This window comes from Pan paniscus, chromosome 18 (genome assembly GCF_029289425.2).
Source record: "Pan paniscus chromosome 18, NHGRI_mPanPan1-v2.0_pri, whole genome shotgun sequence".
Taxonomy (NCBI): Eukaryota; Metazoa; Chordata; class Mammalia; order Primates; family Hominidae; genus Pan; species Pan paniscus.
In genome coordinates this window covers 91,193,535-91,216,938 of record NC_073267.2, presented here as the reverse complement: position 1 = coordinate 91,216,938, position 23,404 = coordinate 91,193,535, and the positions used below count along the sequence as shown (strand labels likewise).

At 52.9% G+C, this 23,404-nt stretch overlaps 1 protein-coding gene across 2 annotated transcripts in view; it reads right to left on the bottom strand.

Annotated features, from left to right (window-relative positions):
* Positions 1-22,324, bottom strand: part of CMIP (c-Maf inducing protein) — a 268,332-nt gene extending 246,008 nt beyond the window's left edge. The window contains exon 1 of one of the 2 annotated variants that reach the window (XR_004666951.3): positions 21,590-22,231. Coding sequence is in view for 1 of the 2 variants with exons in the window: in XM_034940794.4 (XP_034796685.1) it covers positions 21,590-21,889 (300 nt within the window). In the remaining variant the exon portion in view is untranslated. Of the gene's footprint in view, positions 1-21,589 lie in introns of both variants that reach the window. The other variant, XM_034940794.4, reaches the window with a different exon arrangement.
* Positions 22,325-23,404: the final 1,080 nt, after the last annotated feature.

Genomic DNA, 23,404 nt, shown 5'->3' with positions numbered 1-23,404 from the left:
CCAGCCCGAGGGCGTGGGCCCACATCACACAACCTCGCCTAAGCCCCTTGCCTGGTGGGATGGAAACTCGCTCAACTAAAAAAAACTTCTAGAGCCCAAGAAGATCCTTGTTCCTGCCCAGCGAGGATGGACAGCTTCAAAGGGCAGTTTGGGGGGTTCTGTTTATTTTCCTGTATGTTCTGGTCATCTCAATCATCTAACCAGAAGAAATGGCCCAAAATTAGGCACAAGAAAAAAGGAAAAAGTCTAGCCCTGCCACATAACTCCTGGAACTGGTTGCAGAAACTGAACTTTGGCTTTCTAAACTTGGTGAAGGAACAACAGCCTCTTTCAAGCAAGGCCCTTTTGTTCCTAGTTCCCAGGGAGGAGGCAGAATCTTTGGCTGAACAAATTCGGTTCAGCCAAAGTCTCCCAGGGAAATGATGCTGTGCTAAGTCCCCAATGGTCAATGCATTAACTTGCTCCTATCCCAGGCAGATCACCAATCAATTGGATGGCATTGGTTTTGTAATTTCAAAAGCATGTAGCCATCAGATTCATTATGCAATAATGGTCCGTTCGTAAGTAATACCAATAAGAAGTGCTTCCTGAGCAACGTCTCAGTTATGCCTCATGATAACCCTGTGATGTAGACACACCCCCATCTTTCGTTACACAGACAAGGAAACTGAGGCTCGCCAAGCTCAAAACCATTGCCAAGATCATCACTAGTAAGTGGCAGAGCTAAGATTCAAACACAGCAACTGCACATCCCTGGCCTCCAATCAACCAAGAAACAGCCAAATGAAGTAATTTTTTTTAAAAGGGAAAGAGGCCAGGCCTAGTGGCTCATGCCTGTAATCCCAACACTTTGGGAGGCCAAGGCAGGAGGATCACTTGATCGCAGGAGTTCAAGACCAGCCTGGACAAGATGGCAAAACCCCATCTCTACAAAAAATTTAAAAATTAGCTGGATGTGGTGGCACACACCCGTAGGCCCAGCTACTCGAGAGGCTGAGGTGGGAGGATCACTTGAGCCCAGGAAGCTGAGGCTGCAGCAAGCTGTGATTGTGCCACTGAACTCTAGCCTAGGTGACAGGGCGAGACCCTACCTCAAAAAAATAAGACAAAATAAAAAGTAAAAAAAAAAAACAAATGAAAAGAAGAGAGAAGAAAAGAAAAAGGAAAGGACAAGGATGTATTTTTCATCATCGACTTCTTGCTACCTGAAATTACCAGCTTCTTTTCTGCAAGGGTTATCTCCCCGACTGGAACGAAGGTGTTCTAGTGGAGCTGTGTTTGGTTCACCCCACAGCCCAGCCCTCAGCCAGGCACCTGACACCCAGAAGACCCTGAGCGAAGGTCTGGAGCGAGGGAACTCACAGGGCCCTGCTGCCTGAGCCAGGGCCATAGGCACAACCCCTGCCTTTCCCACAGGTGACAGCAAGGACAGCTCACCGTGCTGGGTCACTCTGCCCAGTCACCTCCACAGGCGAAATGGTCTAGCCAGAGAGGCCCTCTCACGGTTCAGCTGAGCCAGGCCCAAGGTCAGCTCGCTGGGGAATTTCTCTCATTCGTTCATTCAATCGATCATTTCTTATTAGCTCATTCAACAAATACTTATTGAGCACTAACCACAACCAGGCATTGTGCGAGGCAGCCTTCTTGGGACAGTGAGTGTTAGGGACTGGTGACAAACGTACGGGGTCCAGTCTGGGGACAGAGAACAGGAAAAGGAAGCAAGCACAGCAGGACACAGCGTCAGACACGGGGCGCATCCTGCCCCTATCAAGGACGCAACCTGGTGGTAGTGAAAGTCCAGCTGGCATCCCCTCCCTCCACCGCAGGGCCTCAGGCCTGGTTTATATATGTTTCTAAATGAAGATCCAGCCCACCACACCAAAGACTGTCCAGGTACAGCATCATCAAGTATGGATGGAAAAAACGGCACATGCAAATGAACGCCCTACAAAAATGTTAATTATCATCTCTGGCTGTCGGCATTCTAGGTGGATTTTGTTTTCTTCCGTTTATTTGCGTTATCTAACTGTGCTACAACAAACCTGAGTTCTTTATGTAATGGGTAAGGGGGGTGAACATCTTTAAAAAACAAATGTCCACTCCTAGATGTATATCCAAAAGAACCAAAAGCAGGGACGATAATAAATACTCGCACCAATGTTCACAGGAGCGTTACCCACAACAGCCAACAAGGGAACAACTCCAGTGTCTGTCAACCGAAGAATGGATAAATCAAATGTGGTCTATCCAGTCAACGGAACATTATTTGGCCTTAAAAAGGAAGGAAATTCTGGCATGTGCTAAACATGGGGGGAACGTAAAAACCTCACACTAAGTGACATAAGCCAGACACAGAAGGACAAATACTGTATGATTCCACTTAGCTCAGGTACTTCAATAGGCAAACTCATAGAGACAGCAAGTAGAACAGCAGTGACCAGGGGCTGGGACGAGGAGAGAATGGGTACAGAGTTTATGCTGGGGATGATAAAAAAGCTCTGGGTGTAGACAGTGGTGACTGTGAATGTATTTAATGCCACTGAATTGTACACTTACAAATGGATAAAATGATAAGTATTGTGTTATGCATATTTTACCACAATAAAAAAAATTTTTTTTAAACCTCAGAACTTCAGCTGCCAAAACGAATGAATGAATGAATGAGACCTTCACTCTTTCCTGATCAAGATTTTCCTGGTTGCATCATCAAATAGACAAAGTGAGAAAACAGCATGCTGTACCGGGGTAGGGACAGCGACTGGGGCAGTCTCTCTACCTGGGCCTCAGTTTCGCCAAATGTGAAATCAAGGCATCTGCCCCATCGGACCAGATGTGGAGCCTGTGACCAGATCTCATCTTTCCTCTCTTCAGTCTCACAGCTAATTCTAGGAAGGTTCTGGCACTAGGAAGAGCTCTGGCTTAGCCAGCCACCTCTCACTGTGCCCATGCCACTTCCCTTGGGAGACTCCTTTTCTCACCTGTGAAATGCGGAGACTAATGACAAAGCTACTGTCTCTACCCCTGCTTCCCTTACACACTGGCTGCGGCTCCCTCAGAAGATCACAAAGGTGAGGTGGATGGAGCCCTAGCTTCTTCCCTGAGCTGGCTGCCTGGGAAAAGCCACCCCGGCCAGGTAACTCAAGGGACTAGGAAAATCCTGGCTGCACTCAAGCTTGGCAAGGAGGCTGAGGGGCAGGAGAAATGAAGGAGAACTCTCCAAGGCCTGCCTTGTTGTCCAACCAACACCTACTTCATTTTTCCTTAGGTGGAACCATACAAGAGTGGGCACATAAAGGACACCTGGGAAGTCCCCTGAGGTCTCAGGAAAAGCAGTGGAGCCTAGGAAAAGACACACGAGCTCAAGTCGGCCTGACCTGGGTTTGCATCGCAGCTCCACAACCCACGGCCATGTGACCCTGGAGGCCAAGGGCCTGGGGAACCTGTCCCCTCTCTTGTAACACGGGGACACTGCCTACCCAGGGGGCTGAATAAGTGCCTGGCACATCATAGGTGCCTGAGAAATGGCGGGTTCCATTATTTCACCCGGTCCAGCCCTGGCAGTCGGTACCCAGCTGGGCAGAGAGCCGGCTTGAATCGTCCTACAAAATCCTCAGGGAGGAGAGAGGACTCCATGCGCACAGCACGCTCATAAAAACGAATCTGAGAATAAAAACCACAACCGCCGTCCCGCCAAACGTAGTGGGAGTAATGAAGCAAACAAAAGGGAAAGTTCAACTCCTTTTTTTGGCTTTAGAACATGCAAATGCAAAATTCAGTGGCAAAGGAATTATCCCAGAAAAACTCCATGTCTAAATCTGAAATGGCCCCAAGGAACTCTGTCCCTCTCTAGTCATTTAAGTGACATTTTGCTCTAGGGTGTGGCTAAAGATCGGGGCCAGCTAACGTGGGGAGAAACAAAGACAATGAGGAAACTTGTTTATTGGGGTCCTTAAAATGTTAACAACCAAGGAAAACCCTCAGCTTCTCTTAGTGGTGCTTGCTTACCATTGCTGCAGGTGAAGTCCTTGGTATCCAGAAGGAAGGAGCCCACTAGACCTGCACTCATCGTCCACTGCTCCATTCACATCAGCTGAATTTGCCAGGTAGCCTCCATGATAGAGACTCAGTAAAGGATCCATACTTCCCAAATTCCAGGCGTTCAAATGCCAAGACTGCCTTTGCCTCTGTGGATATTCCCTGGGCATATTTTCTCATGCTTAGTATTCTTTAATCGTTGGTCATCAAGGGTTTGTGGTCACTCTGTCCCTCTGCTTTACAGGTCAGGGAGGTGAGGCAGCCCAAGGTCAGAATGAGAGCCAGGGCAGAGCTGAGCAGTGAGCCACCATCTGCCTGATTCCAGCAGAACAGCCCTCGGACTCAATCACAGCGCAGCTCCAGTGATGCACTACACCTTATCAGAGAGTGAAGAACTGCTCTAAATCTTAAAACAAACATTTTAGGGGCAAGAAGTGCCAACCTTGAAACTCCAGACTGGGATAAAAGAAAAAATATTTCACCATAACCAAGAAGTCTAAACACAGCTCAAGCAAGTACAGAAAACGCTGCAGGGACCAGCCCCACACTTACCTGGCCAAAGGAGCAAAACTCTGAATGAAAACCTTGATCTTTCTACTTAATGAAACTTTTTTTTTTTTATCACTCACATGTTTATTTCTGTGCAAAGCTCCATTTCCTGCTGGGGAAGCGTCACTGACCCCCTAGCCTGGTTTATTGCCCTGGAGAGGGAGGTGTCCATGAATCCCTAAAAATGCCTATATTATGGATGCTAAAAAACACATAGTTGCTAAGTTTTATAAGCCCTGCTCCATCTTAACCATTTTGCCAGCCCAAGGATCCATAGCTTTCAGCACATTTTCAAAGGGAGTATGTCACTCCCAAATCTAGACCCAGTACCCCAGAACATCCATTCAGCAGGGAATATTCTGTCATTTTGATTTTTTGTGACTGTGACAAAGGACTCACTGACCATCCACCCAGACACAAGAATGGAAATGAGACCAGGAATGAAAGAAAAAATAAATCACTTCCCAAAGCAAGTCATGGGATGCAGAAATGGACCAAAATTTAAGTGGATACGATAGAAGAGAAGTAAAAGATAATGATGACAACACAGTTCCATGGGTTTCCGAGAAGGAAAGAGGAAGAAAACTAGCCTCATCTTTATGAGGGCAGCCAGCTCCATGAGAACTGCCTATGCAGCTCACCGCAACACGCGATGCCTAGAACGGTGCCCAGCACATAGTGCTGAATGTTGGATAAATATACCATGTCATTTATTCTCACAATCCTGGGATGTAGGGATGGGAATTTCAGTTTCCAAGATGAGGGTCAGAGAACTCATGTGATCTACCCAGAGTTACAAGCAACAAGAGGCATTGCTGGGATGTGAACCCAGATCCAGGCACTGCTTTGCAAACCCAGGTGCTTTCCTCTATACCACACTTTGTTTAACCCAAAATCATCTCTTAAGAGCGAACACCCTGGTGTGGAGAAGGCTTCAAAAATCCCACTGGCTCCCTTGAGGGTCATTTAACGACTCTGGGCCTTAAGTTCCTAATCTATGCAGTGAAAGAAGCTGGGCTACATCAAGTATGGCAAATAGGGTCCCCATTGCATGCCAACAACAATTGATTATTAGTGGCTGTCTCTGAGCTCACTGGGAAGACTAATTACGCTAGGGTTGATTAGCAATGTCTACCACGGTCAAGGCAATGAGGAGTGGCAGCACATGTGTCACTTATTTGCCATCCCAGAACTAGATGAACTTCAAGTTCTCTTCCAACTATGGCTGGCTCTGATTCTAATTATAAAAACAAAAAAAGGGGGAAGGGGCAAATGGAGAAGGAAAAATAGGCTAACATTTTCCAACATGGGCCATGGCTGAATTCAGTCAAATCAAGGCTGTCTGCCCAGCCAGCCCCTCATGCTCCATGCACACAGCCCTGCCACATGGGAGGAAGTGGAAAACATCAGATCCACTGCCCACATACTCAACAAGACACCCAATCCAAGCCAGAAGCTGCAGAACAATGGGTTTTGCCTGGCTTGGCCTTAGTTGTAAAACACCTCACCAGGAAGCGTGGTAACCTCGCATCTGGGTTCAAACCTGGGCGGGACCTCTTGCCCATCCTGAGCCTTCACAGATTACTCCAACTCTCTAAGCCTCAGTTTCCTTCATCATTGAAAAACTTCACAGGATTGTCATAACGATCACATACAACAGGGCATCAAAGTTCTTCACAACAAGGCCACAGTGAGTAGGCAAAGAAATGGCCACTACCATCATCACCACCACCATTTTGCTTTGCAGGGGGCAAATTTTCAGAAAAGAGTCCAAGTGCAAGAGATTCTTTTGTTTCTCCCACGTTCAGCATGATGCCCATTTGGTTGCTCTGAACTCTAAAGGGAAGAGGCTCTGAACACCACTCCATCTCCTCAAGCTCCTGGTGCATCAGCCAGGGTCCTGGGAGGAAACAGATGGCAGATGCAAAATGGTGCAATTTGAGGAAATTTTCACAAAAGGACAATATATTAAGGCGTGGGCAGCGTACAGGGGAAGCACAAAAGATGGTTTTTCTACCTAGGGTGACCAGCCGTCCAAGTGTGCCCAGGACTGAGGGGCTTCCTGGGCCACAGGACTTTCACTGCAAAAACCTGGGACAGTCCTGGGCAAACCAGGACAGCAGTCACTTCCTTTCTCCCCCATGTATTTCTATCCCTGGGCCTGACACTGCAGGGGAAGGAGCAGTTACAGAAAAACCGGGGTAGAGGGAGTGACATGACTGCAGGAGTGGCCGAGGGACGCCACCCACCCATGGCAACCCCGAAGGAAAAGGAAGGAGGGAATAAATAGCCCACTCACCCTCCTCCCATCCTCCATCTCCCCCAGGCTCTCCACTGGCCAGACCCACCCAGAAGGCAGGGGAGCAGAAGAGAATGGAGGGTGGGGTTTCCAAGGCGAAGGCTGGAAAGAATAGAACATGGGCCCAGAGGCAAAGAAAAACACACAGGCCCTGTGTTGACTCTGGGGTGGCCAGGGGAGCCAAACCTCACCTCTCAGAGCCTCCATGGTGAGGCCTTGTGGGGACTCAGTGCCCCTAGCCCTCACACAACAGGAAGGAAAGGAACTTCCCTTCCCCACTGGAGGGGGCACTGGGATGTGGCCAAAGTCCCCTTGGTCCATGGGTTTGGTTTGTGGCATTCAAAGGTGAGCCCAGCAGGGCTCGGAGGAAGAAGACCCCTTCAGCTGGCATCTGACAAGGCCACCTCCTAAGAGTGGGAAAGGCTAAGACAATTCCCCAAAGAAGCAGCAGCCTCCTGGGCTTGGTCTAAAGCAGGTGCTCTGTCACTGCAGACCCGAGTGGGGGATCAAAGGCAGGGCCTGCACGGGGTGGAAGTCTATAAAATCCAGAGAGCACACCCCTGGAATTGCTACGCAGTTTCCCCCACGGGTGTGCTCAGACCGGAGGCCACCAGTCAGAGGCAGTGCATGCGTCAGGGGCAATATCGTTTAGAAAATAAAAGCGACTTTCAATTCTGTTTTTAAATCATATTTTCCGAGATCAAAATCTTATTTCCCAAGCACTGCTGCTGAAAGCTGAGGTGAAAACCACCAATAATATCTTAATCCTCCCAACGGCGGGTTTCCATCTTGCTTGGGTTGGGAGCTTGGTGGCTGGGGTTAGGACAGGGGCTGAGAGCCCATTCCAAATAATGGTGCCTGAGGTCAAGGAGCGAGGTCACGGAGCAGGGTCACGGCACGGGGTCACAGCGCAGGGCCACGGGCACACCCAAGAAGAGCTTCCCTTGACTCCAAGGTCACCAGAAGGTTTCCAAGAAAACTGTGAGACTTTCCTGTCCCTTCACAGCCTGGATGCCAAGGTCCCCCACCATGCAACAACAGACAAAGGCCTTTATTGACATCGGGTATTCCTGGAAAAACGGACCCAAACCCTGCCTTCAAGCTCACAGTCCTGCAGGAAGCAGGAAGGTATACAGGTGGCAAACCCAACACAAGAGAAGCGGTAGCCACAGTAATGACAGTGATGGTGACAGTGACAGTGATGGTGACGGTGATGGTGACGGTGATGGTGACAGTGATGGTGACAACGGAGATGACAGTAATGGTAGGGGCCATGATGATGATGATGATGGTAGCAAACATCTGTTGAGCACACGCCACGTGTCCACACTCTACTAAGTACTTTCCATGTATTCTCTCCTTTATTCTCAGAATTCCATGTATTCTCCCCTTTATCCTGGGGAGTGGCTACTCTTATATCCCCAGCTTTCAGATGAGGAAACTGAGAGCTGGATCACACCACTGGTTAAATGGCCTCATATGAAATGTCTGGATCAAAAAGCCTGGCCAGCCCTCCTAATCACCCTGCCCGATCACTGTCCTGTTTTAGGGAAGGACTGACCTGGGCAGGCAGGGGATTTAACGCCTCCACCTCCCTGCAAGACGTAATGGGGAAACAGTGTGCGGGTTTCAAAGTGGAGGCAGGGGGTTTCCTCCTTCCTGATCCCCTTCAAGCAAAGCTTCCCAGAATGGCTGAGCAGGGAGGGCCCTACGCAGGAGCACCCAGTGGAGGCCAGTGGGACTGAGATCAGCCGGGATCCCCTCCTCTAGTCATGCCCCCAGCCAGGGCTGTGCTGGCCCAGAGAGGGTGCCCTGCTTACCACTGGGGGCATCAGAAGAACCCCAGACTGTTCGTCTTTGCAGTGCTCCCTGACCCCTACCCCCCTTCACCAAGCCTGCGGGTAGAACCTGCATGCCAACTCCAGAACCTTGCATTTTAATAGCCTTCCAGGTGATGGGGTTCAGCTATAAAAAGGAGAGGGACCCACTGCCCAGCCGTGGATGGGTCTGGGGTCAAACAGATGAAGGCCTCTTTAGAAGAGGTGAGAAGCCAGGGTCCCTATCCCCTCTCCTCCCCACTTCCTCATCTCCCCCAAAAACCTGCTTCAATTCAGACAGGGCACAAGAAGCAGGTTTTGAAGTCATTTTTCCTTACACCAAAACTTTCTAATGCTAATTTCTCCCCCTCTCTCTTATTGGCATGATGTAATTCCCCTTTTCAACAACCCAGATCTCTGAAGTCCTGAGTCATCAGGGCGAAGGCAGGGACAGCGAGGGGGAGGTCAGTCGGGAGGGATCAAAGGTAGGGGGGAGCTTGCCAACGGCCAGGCCAGCCGGGATTTCCTTCTGGGGGCCTGGGGTGCCGTGGCCCACCGGCTCTTGGCCCCACACCATGCCAGACATGGGGACAGGGCTCCTAAGGCCCCCACATTGTTTTTTAGACCTCCTGTGGGCCAGTTCTGAAGAGACGAGGTGACTGTGGGACGGTGCAGGAGTTCCCAGCTCTGTCACATGCCAGCCCGGGCAGCCCCTGCCTGCTCCAGAAAATGGGACTTCACGAGGTGGGTGTGATGATTAAATGAATGAACATAGCAGTTCTCAATCAGGGGCAATGTGGCCCCCCGGGGACATGTGGCAGAGCCTGCTTGTTACATATCACGGGTTGTTACAACTGTGGGGAGCAGTGGGCCAGCATCTGGCAGGTGGAGGCCAACATAGAATAAAAGCTCCTCCTGCCCCCTGTGTACCTATGTCACACGCACTCGTTTAGGAGAAAGGGTAGATGGCTCCACCCCACATGGTTAATACGGGTGATTTCCAGGTGGTGGGATTCTGGGAGGATTTTTTTTCTTCTTGATTTTGTAAGATTGTCGTCATCCCTGTATGATGGCTTCAGTTTTGCTTTTACAAGAGAGGGGAGGTAAATGTGGAGTGGAGAAGGCAAGAGGCAAAGGCGACCTGGCAGCCCAGCTGGGGTGGTGCCGCGCCACAGGGGAGCAAGCCTTGGCTCCAACTGGGGAAGGTAGCCCTGGAAAACCACTGACTGCCGGGGGGGTCGGAGGGGTTCCAAGCAGAAAGAAGAGGCGTGTGCCAAAGGTCAGAGGCATGGGGAAGCTGAGGCCAGAAGCCAGACAGGGCGGGAGGCTCGCTCCACAGTAGACTTTGAACTTCGTGCTCACTGTGATCCAGTCCTCACCACCGGCTGTGACACAGCGCTCTGCAGGGTCAGGTGGTCTCAGGCGAGGAGGCTGAGGTGACCACCCCAGGTTCCACGAGGGCAGGTGAGAAGCGATCCTCTGCCACGGCTCCTCCGGAGATGGGTCTGCAGAAAGCTGGCCCAGGAAGCTCTCGGAAGGGGCCCCAGTCCAGTCAGGGTAGACCCTTCTGCTCTGTCCACACGCTCTCCCTTCCACAAGGCCCTCCTCTCAGCTCACAGCCAGCCTGGCCACTTTGGGCCTTTCCGACATTCTGCTTTGCAGCCCCAAAACTCTGCTTACCAGCCACATGCAGTGATACTCTGGAGCCAGACAGCCTGGGGTCAAATCCTTGCTCCACAATTACAAGCTGGGTAAGTAGGGATCTCTCCTCTCTGGGCCTCAGTTTGCTCATCTGTATAAGGGGGACAATGACAGCACCACCTCGCAGGGGCATCGTGAGGATTAGATGAGTGTACATCTGCACAAAGGGCTCAAGTAGTGTCTGGCATAAAACAGGTTCCGGGTAAGTGTTCACTATCCTTATTGTTGCCTTGCTGGTGATTTGGCCCTTGCTGCCAGGGTTCCTGTGCTCACACCCCACCAGGGACTCACCGTGACATCTGGAGGCCACTGTCTCTGGAGTTAGGCTGCCTGGGTTCCAGCTGTGTAACCTTAAACTCTTGAGGTCTCCATTTCCCCTGCTAACGCCTCATGGGGCTGATGAGAGGACGGAATGCGCACATGCCTAAAGGTCTGAGAATGACTGGAGGAAATGGTCATGATTACCCCGCGGTCCCCTCCACTCACCTTGGACATGACTATCATCTGGCTCTGGGCTCTGTCTGGCCCTGCTGGGACTCCCCGAGCTCAGTCGCCACCAGCCTGCTGGGACAGTTCGAGCTCTTCCATTTTCCCACCCTGAAGCAAGCCTCAGTCACAGGGTCGTGAAACATGTACCAACCAGGGTGACAAACAGATGTCAACAAGTCATCATTCCCCTTTCCAATGGGCAGCCCTGCCCCCATAACCCGCCAGCTGAGACCCCACTGCACTTCCCCCACTGCAGACAAGAGGCAGAGTGCCACTCCTGCGTCGCCTACAAGGTGCCAACTGTGTCCCTGGCCCTGAGCTCCAGCCTGATGGGATCACCTTCGAGACAGCACAGGCCTAGGCGGGGCCTTCCCACCAGGCCTCCCTGAAGGGAAGGTTCAAGAAAGGGGCCCTGTGAGCCACAGCTCAGGCCTGGGATTTGGAGTAGCAGGGGTCTCTAGTGGAAAGCCCACCAGGGGCTCACCAGGCTGAGCCCAGCAGCCTGACGCCATTACCATCACTCTTCACAGGCCACAGGGGTGGGCTCGGAATCCTAGGGCCTGTGTCCATACCGAGAAAGGCTGTGTGCACCATAGCTGGGCCGTGTGTCGGAGACACCACGCACGCAATCCCCTGCACACCTTCTTTCAGTACGGACAGAGCCCTGCAGCAGGGGAGTGGTAGAACTCGCTCTTACGCAGAGGGCCAGAGGCCCGTGGGGTTACAAGGAAGTGGAGGGGTAGAGATCTGGGCTTGCGCCTCCCTCTCCGTGGGTCCCTCTCCCCTTCCAACAGGACAGACCTCCCAACTAGGCAAGCTGTTCATTCATCCAAACGATGTCTGTTGATGGGCAGTGCCTCAGTGTCCACATCGGTAAAATGGAGAGAGTAACAGTATCTAACTGGGTTGTAGGGATCACTGATAAAACCTGCATAGCATAGCCCCTGGCAAGAGGAAACACACTAATCACACATGAGTGGCCGCTGCACCTTCACTACTGTGACTAACTGCCTGGTCCTGGCGACTCGGAGATCCCTGCACTCCTAAGCCTTCCAATCTGTGACATCCCGGGCTTCTGGCTGGCCAGCCAGTCCTTAGTCTCTCTGCATCGTAAAGCACCACCCGCCCCAGGATGCATGGGTTTACCCAGCATTAATCACCCCACACTGGTAGACTCTGCTCTAGGAGGCAAACCCACCTCTATCTTTAATTCCTATGCCGTCTTACGGTGTCCACCCCATAAAAACTGCACAGACCCCCGGAATGTGCCCAGCCGCTCTGGCCTGTCCCTTTGCTCACTGTTCCCTCTGCTCATTCCCACCTCCGACCTGCCACCCTCATCTCCATCAGTCTCCATCCTACCTCTCCATCCAGATGCCTGTCTCCTACAAAGAAGTCCTTCCTGAAACTCCCCACCCCCATGATGGCGTCTCTTCCTCTGTCCAAACACAGGACAAGACATAACCCTCTCTAAGCAATGTGCTTTGTTCTATGGTGTATCATAATTGTAATACCCCCATTTAACTATGAGTCCCTTGGGAGGGAAGAGTATGTCTGACTTTCCAAGTGCCATGCCTGAGAGCATTCACTATGCAAGAACAGTGCCCCAGAACACTCAATTTGCACAAATAATATATGGTGTTCAAGTTATACACCTAATGCTTACCCTTTATGAATAGCTGGCATTCAATTTCCCATATCGGTTCCCTTAACTTTTTTGACAAAATCCCAAAGGAATGTCCGCCAACCTTGGCAAACACTAAACTGAGAAGCTCACTTATTTCTACCTAAGATGTTTCTGCAGGAGGCTGAAATAGTTTCACGTGCATCTACCAGGTGCATATACATTGATGGACCCACATAGACACGGGGTCAGACCTGGCTTTGACACTAAACTCTACTTCCTCCCAGCTCTCTTTATCTGAGACTCATTAGAGCATCTGTAAAATGGGAATAAACACCTACCCCACAGAATTGTTGTGAAAATTAAATGAGCACTGTGCCCAGCACACAGTAGGGATACGATAAATATCGTTGCAACCAGGAACATATAGGTCCATCTCTTACAAGGGATTTGCTCACCCTACTTTATTCCCCACCAGAGAAGACTGCAAGCTTGGCCGAACTGCCACCAACCTCAAACCCAGGAACCAGATGAGACCACGGTCATGTGAATTTCCTTTCTAGGGAAGCAGCTCTGCTCTTGGCACCCTGGAGACCTCAAGGTCTGCTGCTGCATCCCAAGGATGCTGGGGTGGGAGTAGTCATCACTTCCATGCTCTCCTCTTCCTCCCAGACGCACATGTAAACCATGTTCCCAAGTCTTCCCCTGCACTCCGTGTGGCCGTGTGTCTGAGTTCTAGGCAACCAAGCGGCCAGATCTACAAACGGCTTGGCTGTGGTGCTCACTCTTTCCCCATCCCCCTGACCATGAAGGACCTAGGGGAGGGCAGAACCATTTCACAAGAAAAAGAGGGGGCAAAACCCTCGGGAGACCCCTGCAGGACTGCAAGAACTGGGCTGCATGAAGCCACCCAGATGCCAGGGCTGCATGTTACGGCAGCTAGCCTGCCTGGTGAACACACAGCCCCTTCCATACCCGTGGCTCTCCTTCCCTGCAGAGCCTCGCACCGGTGTGTGTGTTGGTAAACAGGGTCACCTAGTCCACACAGGGAGCCAACATGCGAGGGAGGAGAGCCAGGCCTGGGTCTGCTCAGACTGTGTGCTCCGATTTTCAGATATCTTGGACCTCTAAGGAAACTGGCACTGGCCCAGGACACCCAGAGAAGCTAGCAGCAGTCCCGGTGTGATCTTCCTTCTCCATATGACTCCACCTGAGCTGGATGCAGCCAGCCCAGCCCAAGGGAAGCACCCAGATGGCTGTTTGATTCCATACACTCAAATCCTATATCCACCAGGGACCAGACGATCCAGACCATGTGCTTCCCTCCAAAAAGAGTTCGCCCAGCACAATCAGTTTAGTCGCTCCGTCCACCCTACCATTTCTGACAGTAGCTTGAAAGCAGTAGAGCCACGAACAAAGGATGCCATGAGAAGGCAGGAGTCTGGGTTTGAATCCCAGGTGGGCTGCTGAGCCAGCTGCAAGGGTCTTTGCCGACACACTTCCCCTCACCCCTTCCTCGCTGGCAAAACCAGAGGTGAATCAGAGCACTAGTGTGTTCTAGATCCTAGGATCCTTAGAATGTAGTTATGGACAAAGGGAGTTGCGTTTTCAAAGTTCTGCTGGGCTTTGTCATTTAAGAATCTCTTAAGGCACTGCTACAAGGGCTATTCTTCACTATTTATTGGGAGGCAGCCAGGTTTGCAAAAAAAAAAAACAAAAACGAAAACAAAAAAAAAAAAAGAAAAAACACACAACAGAAGCAAAAGAATGGAAGCTTTACGGGGCAAGGAGCTGCCTATGTGTCCATTACCTCGCACATTCTACATACTCATTAATTTTTTAAACAGATAATAACAGCTCCACAGAGCAGGAGGAAGGAAACTGACAATCATAGAGCATGTACCAGGTGCAAGCCACTTTACTGGGTGATTTCTACAGATGATCTCCTCCCTCAGGGCCTTTGCAATTGCTGTTCCCTCTACCTGGAATGCTCTTCCCCCTGGAAGTCCTATCACCCGCTTCCCTGACCACTATGTACAAAGCAGCCCACCACTCACCCCACCCTGCTTGCTTTTCTCCACGATCCCTGTCATCGGATTTTATAATTACTTGCTCTTAACTTAGTTGTTTGTCCACTCCCACCAACACAGGCTCCACGAGGGCAGGCTCCTGTTTTCTTCCGAGTGCCTAGAACGGTGACACTTAACTGCTGAATGGAGGCATGAAAGCACCGCCAGGCCTCACCTCACTTACCCTGACATCAATGCTAAGAGGAAGTTTCTCTGATCCTCGCTTTACAGATAAGGACACAGGCTAGGGGGCCTGCCCAAGGTCACCACCTGGGACATTGCAGAGGCAGGATTCAAGCTCCCCTGTCTGATTTCAAAGTCCAGGTCCTCACTCCCCTGCTCCACTGGGTCTGCCGTGTTCTCTTCCTGTGGCCTCACTGCACACCCCAAATGCCAGGACGAGCGCTGTGCACATGGGAGGGGTAACGAAATGGCTACTGAAGTCAGGAACCAATTTCAGCACCAGAAATATTTTCTCTGCCATCTCCTTTGCCTCAATACACACAGCAAACACCTCCCCCACACGCACGTCTCATCACCCTTCGGTTAGGGCTCTGCTGATGTAAGCGAAGCTTCCTTTCAAAATGCGCACAGTCTCCCTCGGCGCCTGTTGAATACACTGGGTGGTTCATCACCAGAGCCAGGAGCAAGGAAGAGAAACTCTCACTTCCTCTCTTCCTCCACCATGGGGCTGGGTGGCCTGGCTTCCATCCTGGGGAAAGCAGGAAGTCAGGGAACAAAAAGCAATGCCCTCAGGTGGAGCTGCACAGCCCTTGTTCTGTGGGTGGAAGTCAGCGCATCCTTGTCAGAGCCCCCTGGTCACCTATGTTCCTTCAGCTGCAGGGAAGACCAAGTGGCCAGACCCTCTGAGGGGGATCCCTGGTTGGTGACCTTTAGCCAGAACAAAGCATGACTCCAGGTAGCAATAACCCCAGGAAACACTGCCCTTCCCTCTTCAAAAGGAGGCTCAGCTCCCCCATCCCAAAGAATTAAGCAAAAGAACATCAAAATAGAGACAACTCCATTCAGTAAAAATAGAAAATGTTTTCTTTCAAGGAACAAGAGTGTATTAGTCCGTTCCCACGCTGCTGATAAAGACATACCTGAGACTGGGCAATTTACAAAAGACAGAGGTTTAATGGACTCAGAGTTCCACATGGCTGGGGGGACCTTACAACCATGGTGGAAAGTGAAAGGCACGTCTTACATGGTGGCAGACAAGAGGAGAATGAAAGAGCTAGGCGAAACGGGTTTCCCCTTATAAAACCATCAGATCTCGTGAGACTTATTCACTACCAAGAGAACAGTATGGGGGAAAGCGCCCCATGAGTCAATTATCTCCCACTGGGTCCCTCCCACAACACAAGGGAATTATGGGAGCTACAACTCAAGATGAGATTTAAGTGGGAACACATCCAAACCATATCAAAGAGGCTGGGACTAACCTCAATGCCCATCAACAGGGGAGGGTCTACCTACATTACTGTGATACACTTCTACAACAGAACACTATGCAGCAATGAAAAAGAACAAGGCAGCTGCACACGCATGGAGGGTCTCCAAAATATTCTGTCCAGTGAAGAACCACGGTAGACAGCTGTGTGCATGCATGTCCAGATACACAAGAAATAAGCAGCAGTGTTTGCCTCCAAGGAGGGCCACTAGGGGCTGTGTGGATGTCGAGTAAGGGAAGCTTCATTTTCCATTAAACACCTTGTTATACTAATCAAATCTACCTGATGCATACATGAGTATTTCAATTTTTGTAATTTATTTTAAGAAACTAGACTATGCCCCGCAAGGAATTTTTCTTAAACTGCTGGCAAGAATTTCATTGCCTTCCTACCTATGAGACCTGCTAAACACCCCTAACTTTCCCCAATGCACTATTCATCTCAGGGAACTCTCTGGAGGCCACCCATTTTTAGGTAACAATAATCCCTTCCATTTGTGCACAAAGTCATGAAGCTCTTTCAGGGCAATTAGCAAAACAGGAATTGGAATCCTGGTCACTGTATGCTGACTATACTAGTAGGTGCTTATCTATCCTCTCCAATCCTTACAGCAACCTTAGACATGAGGTGCTCTCCCTAAGGATGGAGGAAAAACAAGGCCCAGCAAGGGAAAGCAAAGCACCAAAAGTCACACAGCCAGGAAACTGCACCCTTCAAATCCAGATCCAGCGCCATGAAAACGCAAAACCCAAATCTGTTCTGCCCCACAGCGGAGATGCCCCATATCAGGCTGCCTCACTTAATCTCATGTATTCCTTTAATCAAAGGTGTAAGCTGACCCCCTGCAATGTCCATGCCAACAAAACACCAATTGGGTACCTTCAAGACGAGTCAGTCCTGGCTGGAAGCAGTTGAGGTGCCCTGGGACAGCTTTGCCTTCTACCAGGTCCCCCTGAGCCCTGCCCAGGACAGTGCCCCAGAAATGCCCTCTCACTGCCCGATGAGACACTAAGGAGCAGGCAGGGCCGCCACATCAGTCAATCTGTGGGCCAAGCAGCCCAAGCCAGCAGCAACTGACACCTGTGTCACCCACTTGCAGGAAAGCTCAGCCACATGCAGTGAAATTCCTTCCACCTGGACTGGCATGATGTTGCCGTGGCCGGAACAGGCATCTCAGATTGCACCAGGCAAATGCGAGCATCAAAACTTACTCCTTCCTTAAAATGCACTTACTTATTACAGCCTGGGAAAGGCAGACCACGTTTGCAATTTACAGAGAATTTTGACTTTTTCTCCTCTCTGTCTCAGCCCCTCCCCTCCACCACCTCCAATCAGACAAGTTGTCTAGGAAACAATTTTGATACACTCCAAAATCCTCCTATGACAAATGGCATGGAAAGGGGGGGAAAAAATCTGTGTGTTTACTGCCACAAAAAACATCAAATAAATTAAAGGCAGGCTAGGCACATGGGGGGAAGGGGGGTATGTAACAAAAGTGAAAAAGCAATTAACATGCGTGCATGTGGGCACAGATGAGTTCTTGTGGGATCTGTGACTACCCTGGAGGACATAGATTTTAATTCTATGGTAGAAACCAAGCCATGTGGATGTGTAACTCTTAGCTCAGCAAGTGACACACAGTAGGCATGCAGTAAGCCTGTGCTAAACAAAGTCCAAGTTCAGAAAACAGCTGCTCCCCACCAAGAAAACACCAGACTAAAGAAACCAATGAGAATGAAGGTGGCTTCTCCTTTCCCATCCATATCAAGATGCCCAGAAACATTGCAATCAAACAGCAGAGTGGTGAAAATTTAAAAACAAGCCACTGATGAATTATGGCTTGAGAATAAAGAACACTACTGTCACCTGTGCCCCGACCCCTGAATAAAGGACTTTCTGAGTGGATCCACCATTCTGAAATACCGTGTGCCACATTCTCTTAAAAGTAAGATGAAATAAAAGGTAGGCAGCTTATTTGTACTTCCGTGGTGCAGAAGAAACAAAGCCTACAGACAAAGCCCTCTGCCCACGGACAAACATGTCTAGCAGGTGATCAAATTCAACCCACAGACGAGAGCAGCAAAATGGATTCTGGTCCTGCCGAACCCGGTCGCTTATGCAGAACCCCTGGCTGCCCTGGCTGTCATTTACAACCAACACGACCATCACCAGCCATGAAGAGCCAGTGAGGCCCAGGAACTGGGAAGTTTGGGTACAAAGAGGGAATGGGGCACCACATTCGGGCCACAGCCTGGGCAGACAGGCCCTTCCCCACAAAGGTGCAGTCCTGGGTCCCCCAGGGAGGGGCCCTGGCCTCCCTATCTCCCCTCCCAAGTCAGCTGTCGCCTATCTGCTTCCTCCTTTGTTTACGAGCATTTCGGATCCAAAGTCTCCAAGCACAGGGTGCATCAGACCTGGCGGCCGTCACAAGCCACATTAGGCACGCTGTTGGCTCTGCAAGGATTTAATCAGTAACTGGCCCAGGAGACCAGGGCAGGGCAAGCTGCGACCTGATCCTACAGGAGGCAAAGTTTACAGGCAGGCCAGGCGGGTGAGGCTGCTGGCTCCACCGGTAAGACAGCCTGGAGGGCTATCAGGTCCCTTGGACCCCAGACTAAAAGGTGTACCTAGCTGGTGTCACCCAGCAGGTGGGACTGGGAGCCCCAGTATGCCTGCATCCCAGCCTGATGCAGATGTGCTCCTGGAAGCATGGTCTTAAATCTCTCAGATTCAGTTAATTGGATCAATGGAGACAGACTGCAAAAGGTTTGGGCAAAAAAGAGTATTTGGTTTGTTTATTGGTTTGAATCCCTATCAATCACTCTGGGTCTTGTTCCTGAAGCCCATACAATTAACCAGATAATTACCAGATGATTCTGAGTTGGGCTGTGTAGACGGCTTAAAATATGGATGACTGATATTTCAAGTAAGGATATGACTCTATAGGAAACATACTTGGAATATCGGGAGCTCAGGGCTGGGCCGGGGCTGCTGCGAAGCCACAGGACTGCAAAGGGTTTTTGTTCTAGGGAACTGCACTCAAATTCACCTTTGTTTTATTTGGGCTCATATTTCTCAATAGAGTGCTTGGGCCGCACTATAAAATGCAGACAGATTACATAATGTCCAGGCCTCAGGGAAACCCCACAGGGGCTCCGCTGCTTCCCCGAGAGCCTGGACACCAACCAGGTGTCTCATGATGGGACGAGAGCCCTGGTGGCAGTCCCAACCTCACCTCTGCCCGGGAGGCCAGCGCTCCAGCCAGGCCAGCCCTCACAGCCCCACCTCCAAGCTCACAGGCCCTGAGGCAAGGCCACCTGGAGCCCACCAGAGGGCAAGGGTAAGACTTAAGGACACCCCCTGCCTGCAGTGCTTGGTGACGAAAGGCAGCGGAAAGGGGATTATGCCAGTCCATCAAACACTTCCTTATAGTTCCTCTTGCCACATTTCCTAACACCAGAGCATGGCTCTGCCAAGAGAATCTTGCTCCATGGATAAGCCTCAGTCCCCAGTACTAGACAGGTGCTTTCCGGAAAGGCCCACACTACCGATGGTGCCACCTACCTGGGCTGGCCAAGGTGAGCAAGGGGCCTCTGGCTATTCAGGTCTTTCTTCCTTCCCTCTTTCTCTCAGATATACCTCCTGAGCAATCGGAGGTAAGTGGGGAGGCATTAGCCTTGAGAGCTGGCTTTCCGTAAACAGGACGGTAGCAGGGGGACACTCACTCCTGGCTTCTCCCAGAGGGAGAAAGGCTCCTCCTGGCCTTCCCACGGCAGGTCACTGTTCCTTCTAACCATTTTCCTACCCCACCACCAACAACCCTTCATTTTGTGGAGTGTAAGAGGAAAAAAAAAAAAAAGCCCAATAAAGTCCCCCTGAGCCAGGTGAAAATTCTGAACCCAGATCTGGGGTCTCCAGAATCCAGGCAGGGGGCACCGCGGTCACCAGTTCCTCCCCACATCAGAAACACTCCGTACTGGCAAATTTTCGGAGGCTCTCTCCCCCCTCCATCCATTGGAAAGCCAAATGCTGCGGCCTGTGGCGCGGGACGGGCTTGAGAACATGCACCAGCCTGACCGGGGACTGGGCCGCCTCCCCGCGACCAGCAATCCTCCCTGAAAAAGGAGTCTTTGCAGATATTGCACCAATGTGCCCACAGGAAAGAGAAAATAGGTGCTCTAAGCATGTCGGACCCCAAATTCAGAATAAAAGTCCTCGAGGGCTGCAACGCTCTGGGGTGGGGGGTGGGGGGTTGGTTCAAAGAGTAGGATTCTTCAGCTAACTTTTCCCCCCTCCCCATTCCTTGGGGCATGTGTCATGGCCTGTGACACACCGCCAAGGGAACATGGATGCCAAGGAAATGTCTACACACGCTACACGTTTGTGACATGCCATGTAAGCGACACCCTATTTCCTGGCTGGGTTTTCTTGGCACAGGTGTGGGCAGGCAGTGGATTCAGCCCCCTCCCACTGCGCTTAGTAAACAGGATCACGGTGGCCCCAGGGAGGAGTGTGCATTCTGGGGAAGACAAGCTACCCCTCCAATGAGGATGGGACCCCCACGGCAAGCCTCAGGCCCAAGCCACAGCCGGTATTTGAAACTGTCCTTGTTTCAAAACACAAAGCATCCTGTTCAGGCTCCTACCCGCCACCCCCACTCTCCCCTCGACCCCACCACAGCTGTCTTTCTCCACGTACGAAGAAGGCCACCATTTGCAGATCTGATTTCAGAAACAGATCAATGGTTTTTCCTCTCCGACTCATCCAGCTGACCCAGTCCTACCCATGTATTTAAAAACAATAACAAAATTAAACCTCCGGCAACAAAACACACACGTATACACACACTCTACAGACAATGCCGGACCAGGGCTCCACCAAGCAGCTTCTAGGCTAGAACTCGACCACCGCTGGGTCCTGAGATATTCCAGGACCACTGCCCCCTCCCCCTCCACTTCCAACCTCTCAATGTGCGAATGAGATTTTCAGAAAGGGAAGCACCCCGTTCTGCCTGCCAGCCCTGACAGGAAAGAGAATAAAGGACGGGTAAACCAAACAGAGAAACTGGCTTCTGGAAATTCTTTGGGTTTGGGGGTTTGGAGGTTTTGTTGTGTTGTTGTTTTTTTTTTTTAATCTGAGGGGTGGTATTTTGTTTTCCCCTCCCCCACCCCTCAGATCCAGATGGGCCAGGGGCTTCCAGAGAGAACCCCCACCACCATCAGGGCCCAGCGTCGGGTCCATCCTCGAGTCCCAGCCACCAGAAACACAAGAGCTGGGGGCAGAAAGTCCCCAGGCACCCAGCCTGGCGGTGGGCCGAGTCTCCAGCATTTTAAGGGTCTCTCCCGAGCCCGGTCGGCTGGTTTGGGCTTCAGACTCCAAAATCGAGCCCCGCGAGCAGGCCAGGAGCGAGGCGCCCTGGTTCTCCCCGTTCCCCCGGCACCCCCACCGCCCCCCAGGCCCTGGGCTCCAGGTGCAGCGCCAGGGGGCAGCCAGGGAGGGCGCATCTCGGGCCCCGAGGAGAGGCGGGGGTGCAGCCGCGCAGAGCCACTCACCGTGGCGGACGCCAGGCTGTTGTCGGCCAGCGTTAGGTGGTGCGGCTCCCAGCGCCTCAGGAATTTCGAGGTGAGGATCTTGCTGAGAAAGGTCCGCGGGTGCCGGATGACACAGACCTGAATGTCGCCCTCCTGCAGCAGTTTGTACCTCATCCCGTTGCAAAGCAGAAGAGCCCGGCGGCAGGGCACGGCGCCCATCTTCGTGCCTTCGGGGGCCGACACGTCGCCCCCCAGCAGCGGCTTGGTCTCCTCGATCTGCCGGGGGTCGCCGCCGCCGCCCGAGCTGCTGGTCACATCCATGGCCGCGCCGGGGGAGGGGGCTGGGGGCGGGGAGAGGGGGCTGTCCTGGGCTGCTGGGGCGGCGGGGCCCCCGGATCCGGCGGCCCGCACCCCCCCACCCCCCGGGAAGGTGGGGGGGTGTGGGGCTGGGGGCGCCCGCAGGGGAGGGGGCGCTGCCCGCGGGGGGCGGCGCGTGCGGCGGGCTGGGCCGGCCTCGGCGCTTCCTGCGGGGCTCCGGGCTTCCTCCTAGCTCGTCGGGTGCATGCTCGCGGCGGCTGACCGGGCTCGGCGGGCGACGGGGAGGGGCGGGGGAGGCCGAGGGCGGGCCGGGGCCAGGCGCGGAGGGCGGGCGCCGGGGTGGGGGCGGCGGGGTGGGGGCGGGCGTGTCTCGGGGCCCCGCGCCTCCGCGCGCGTGTGTACAGAGCGTGTGTCCGCGCGGCCGTCCGGGCGAGAGTGGCCGCGGGCGGGGCGGGCCGCGCGCCGGGCTCGCGGAGCCCGGGGCGCCCGCGCGATTGGTCCCCGCAGGGTCATGTGCCCGCCCCTCTGACGTCAATGGCGGCAACGGCGGCGGCCGCGGCGGCTTCGGCCTCTCGCGGGCGGAGTCCGCGGTCCGGGCGGGGTCGCGGCCCACGACGGGGAGGCGCGGCCCGACGGGAGGGGCAGCCCCTGGGGAGGGGGCTGGGGCGGGCGAGCCCCGCGGGGCCCCGGCCCGCCCCGCCTGGAATGTGGGGAGGGGGCGGGGCGCGGGGGCGGGGCGCGTGACGTCACGCCAGCCGCGCCCCCGCGGGTGCCCGGGCGGGAGCCCAGCCCGGCTGCCCGAGCCGGGGGGCCCGCGCCTCGCCCACCCCCGCCGCCCCCGGGCCGGACTCGGACGGGTAAAGAAGGGTACCCGAGGGCCGGGGGCTGGGTGGAAGGACGGGGACTGGAACCCTCGACCCCTGACGCCCCCTCCGCTGTCCAGGCTCAGCGGGCTGGCCAGATGGGGCCGTGGGACGGGGACGCCTCCCCGACTGAAAGTGTCCCCGCGGTGATCCGGAGGATGAGCCCACCCTGCCCTGTCTCCCACTGCGGGACCCGGCCGGCCTCGAACTCCTGGCCTTTGACGTCTGCTGGCTTTGGCCTTGGGGGTCCTCAAACCTTCTGGAGACAGGGGACGGTCCCCCCATCCCCCTTCTTTCTTCTGCTCAGGGAGACAGAGCCTCTTCTAGGAACCCACTTAAAGCCCCCCCCCAACCTACACAGCCACCCCTCTTGTGCGTACCCCAGCAGCTCCCCCTACTTTACCTTCCCTGGGACCCCACCTGGTCATTTTATCTGAGTTCACAGGCCCAGCACCAGCCCACGAGAGAACCATATTCGATTCTCTTGTGACCCAGGGTATCAGGAACTGCAGCCTGGATGCAAAAAGCTCCCTTTCTGCCATCACAAGCAGCCGGCACCTAAGGCCACCTAGCAAATGCTCAGCTCCTCAGCCAGGTTTTCTTATCTCCACGTGCTCCTGCAGCTAATAACGTTAAAACCCTAGATTTTTGCCTT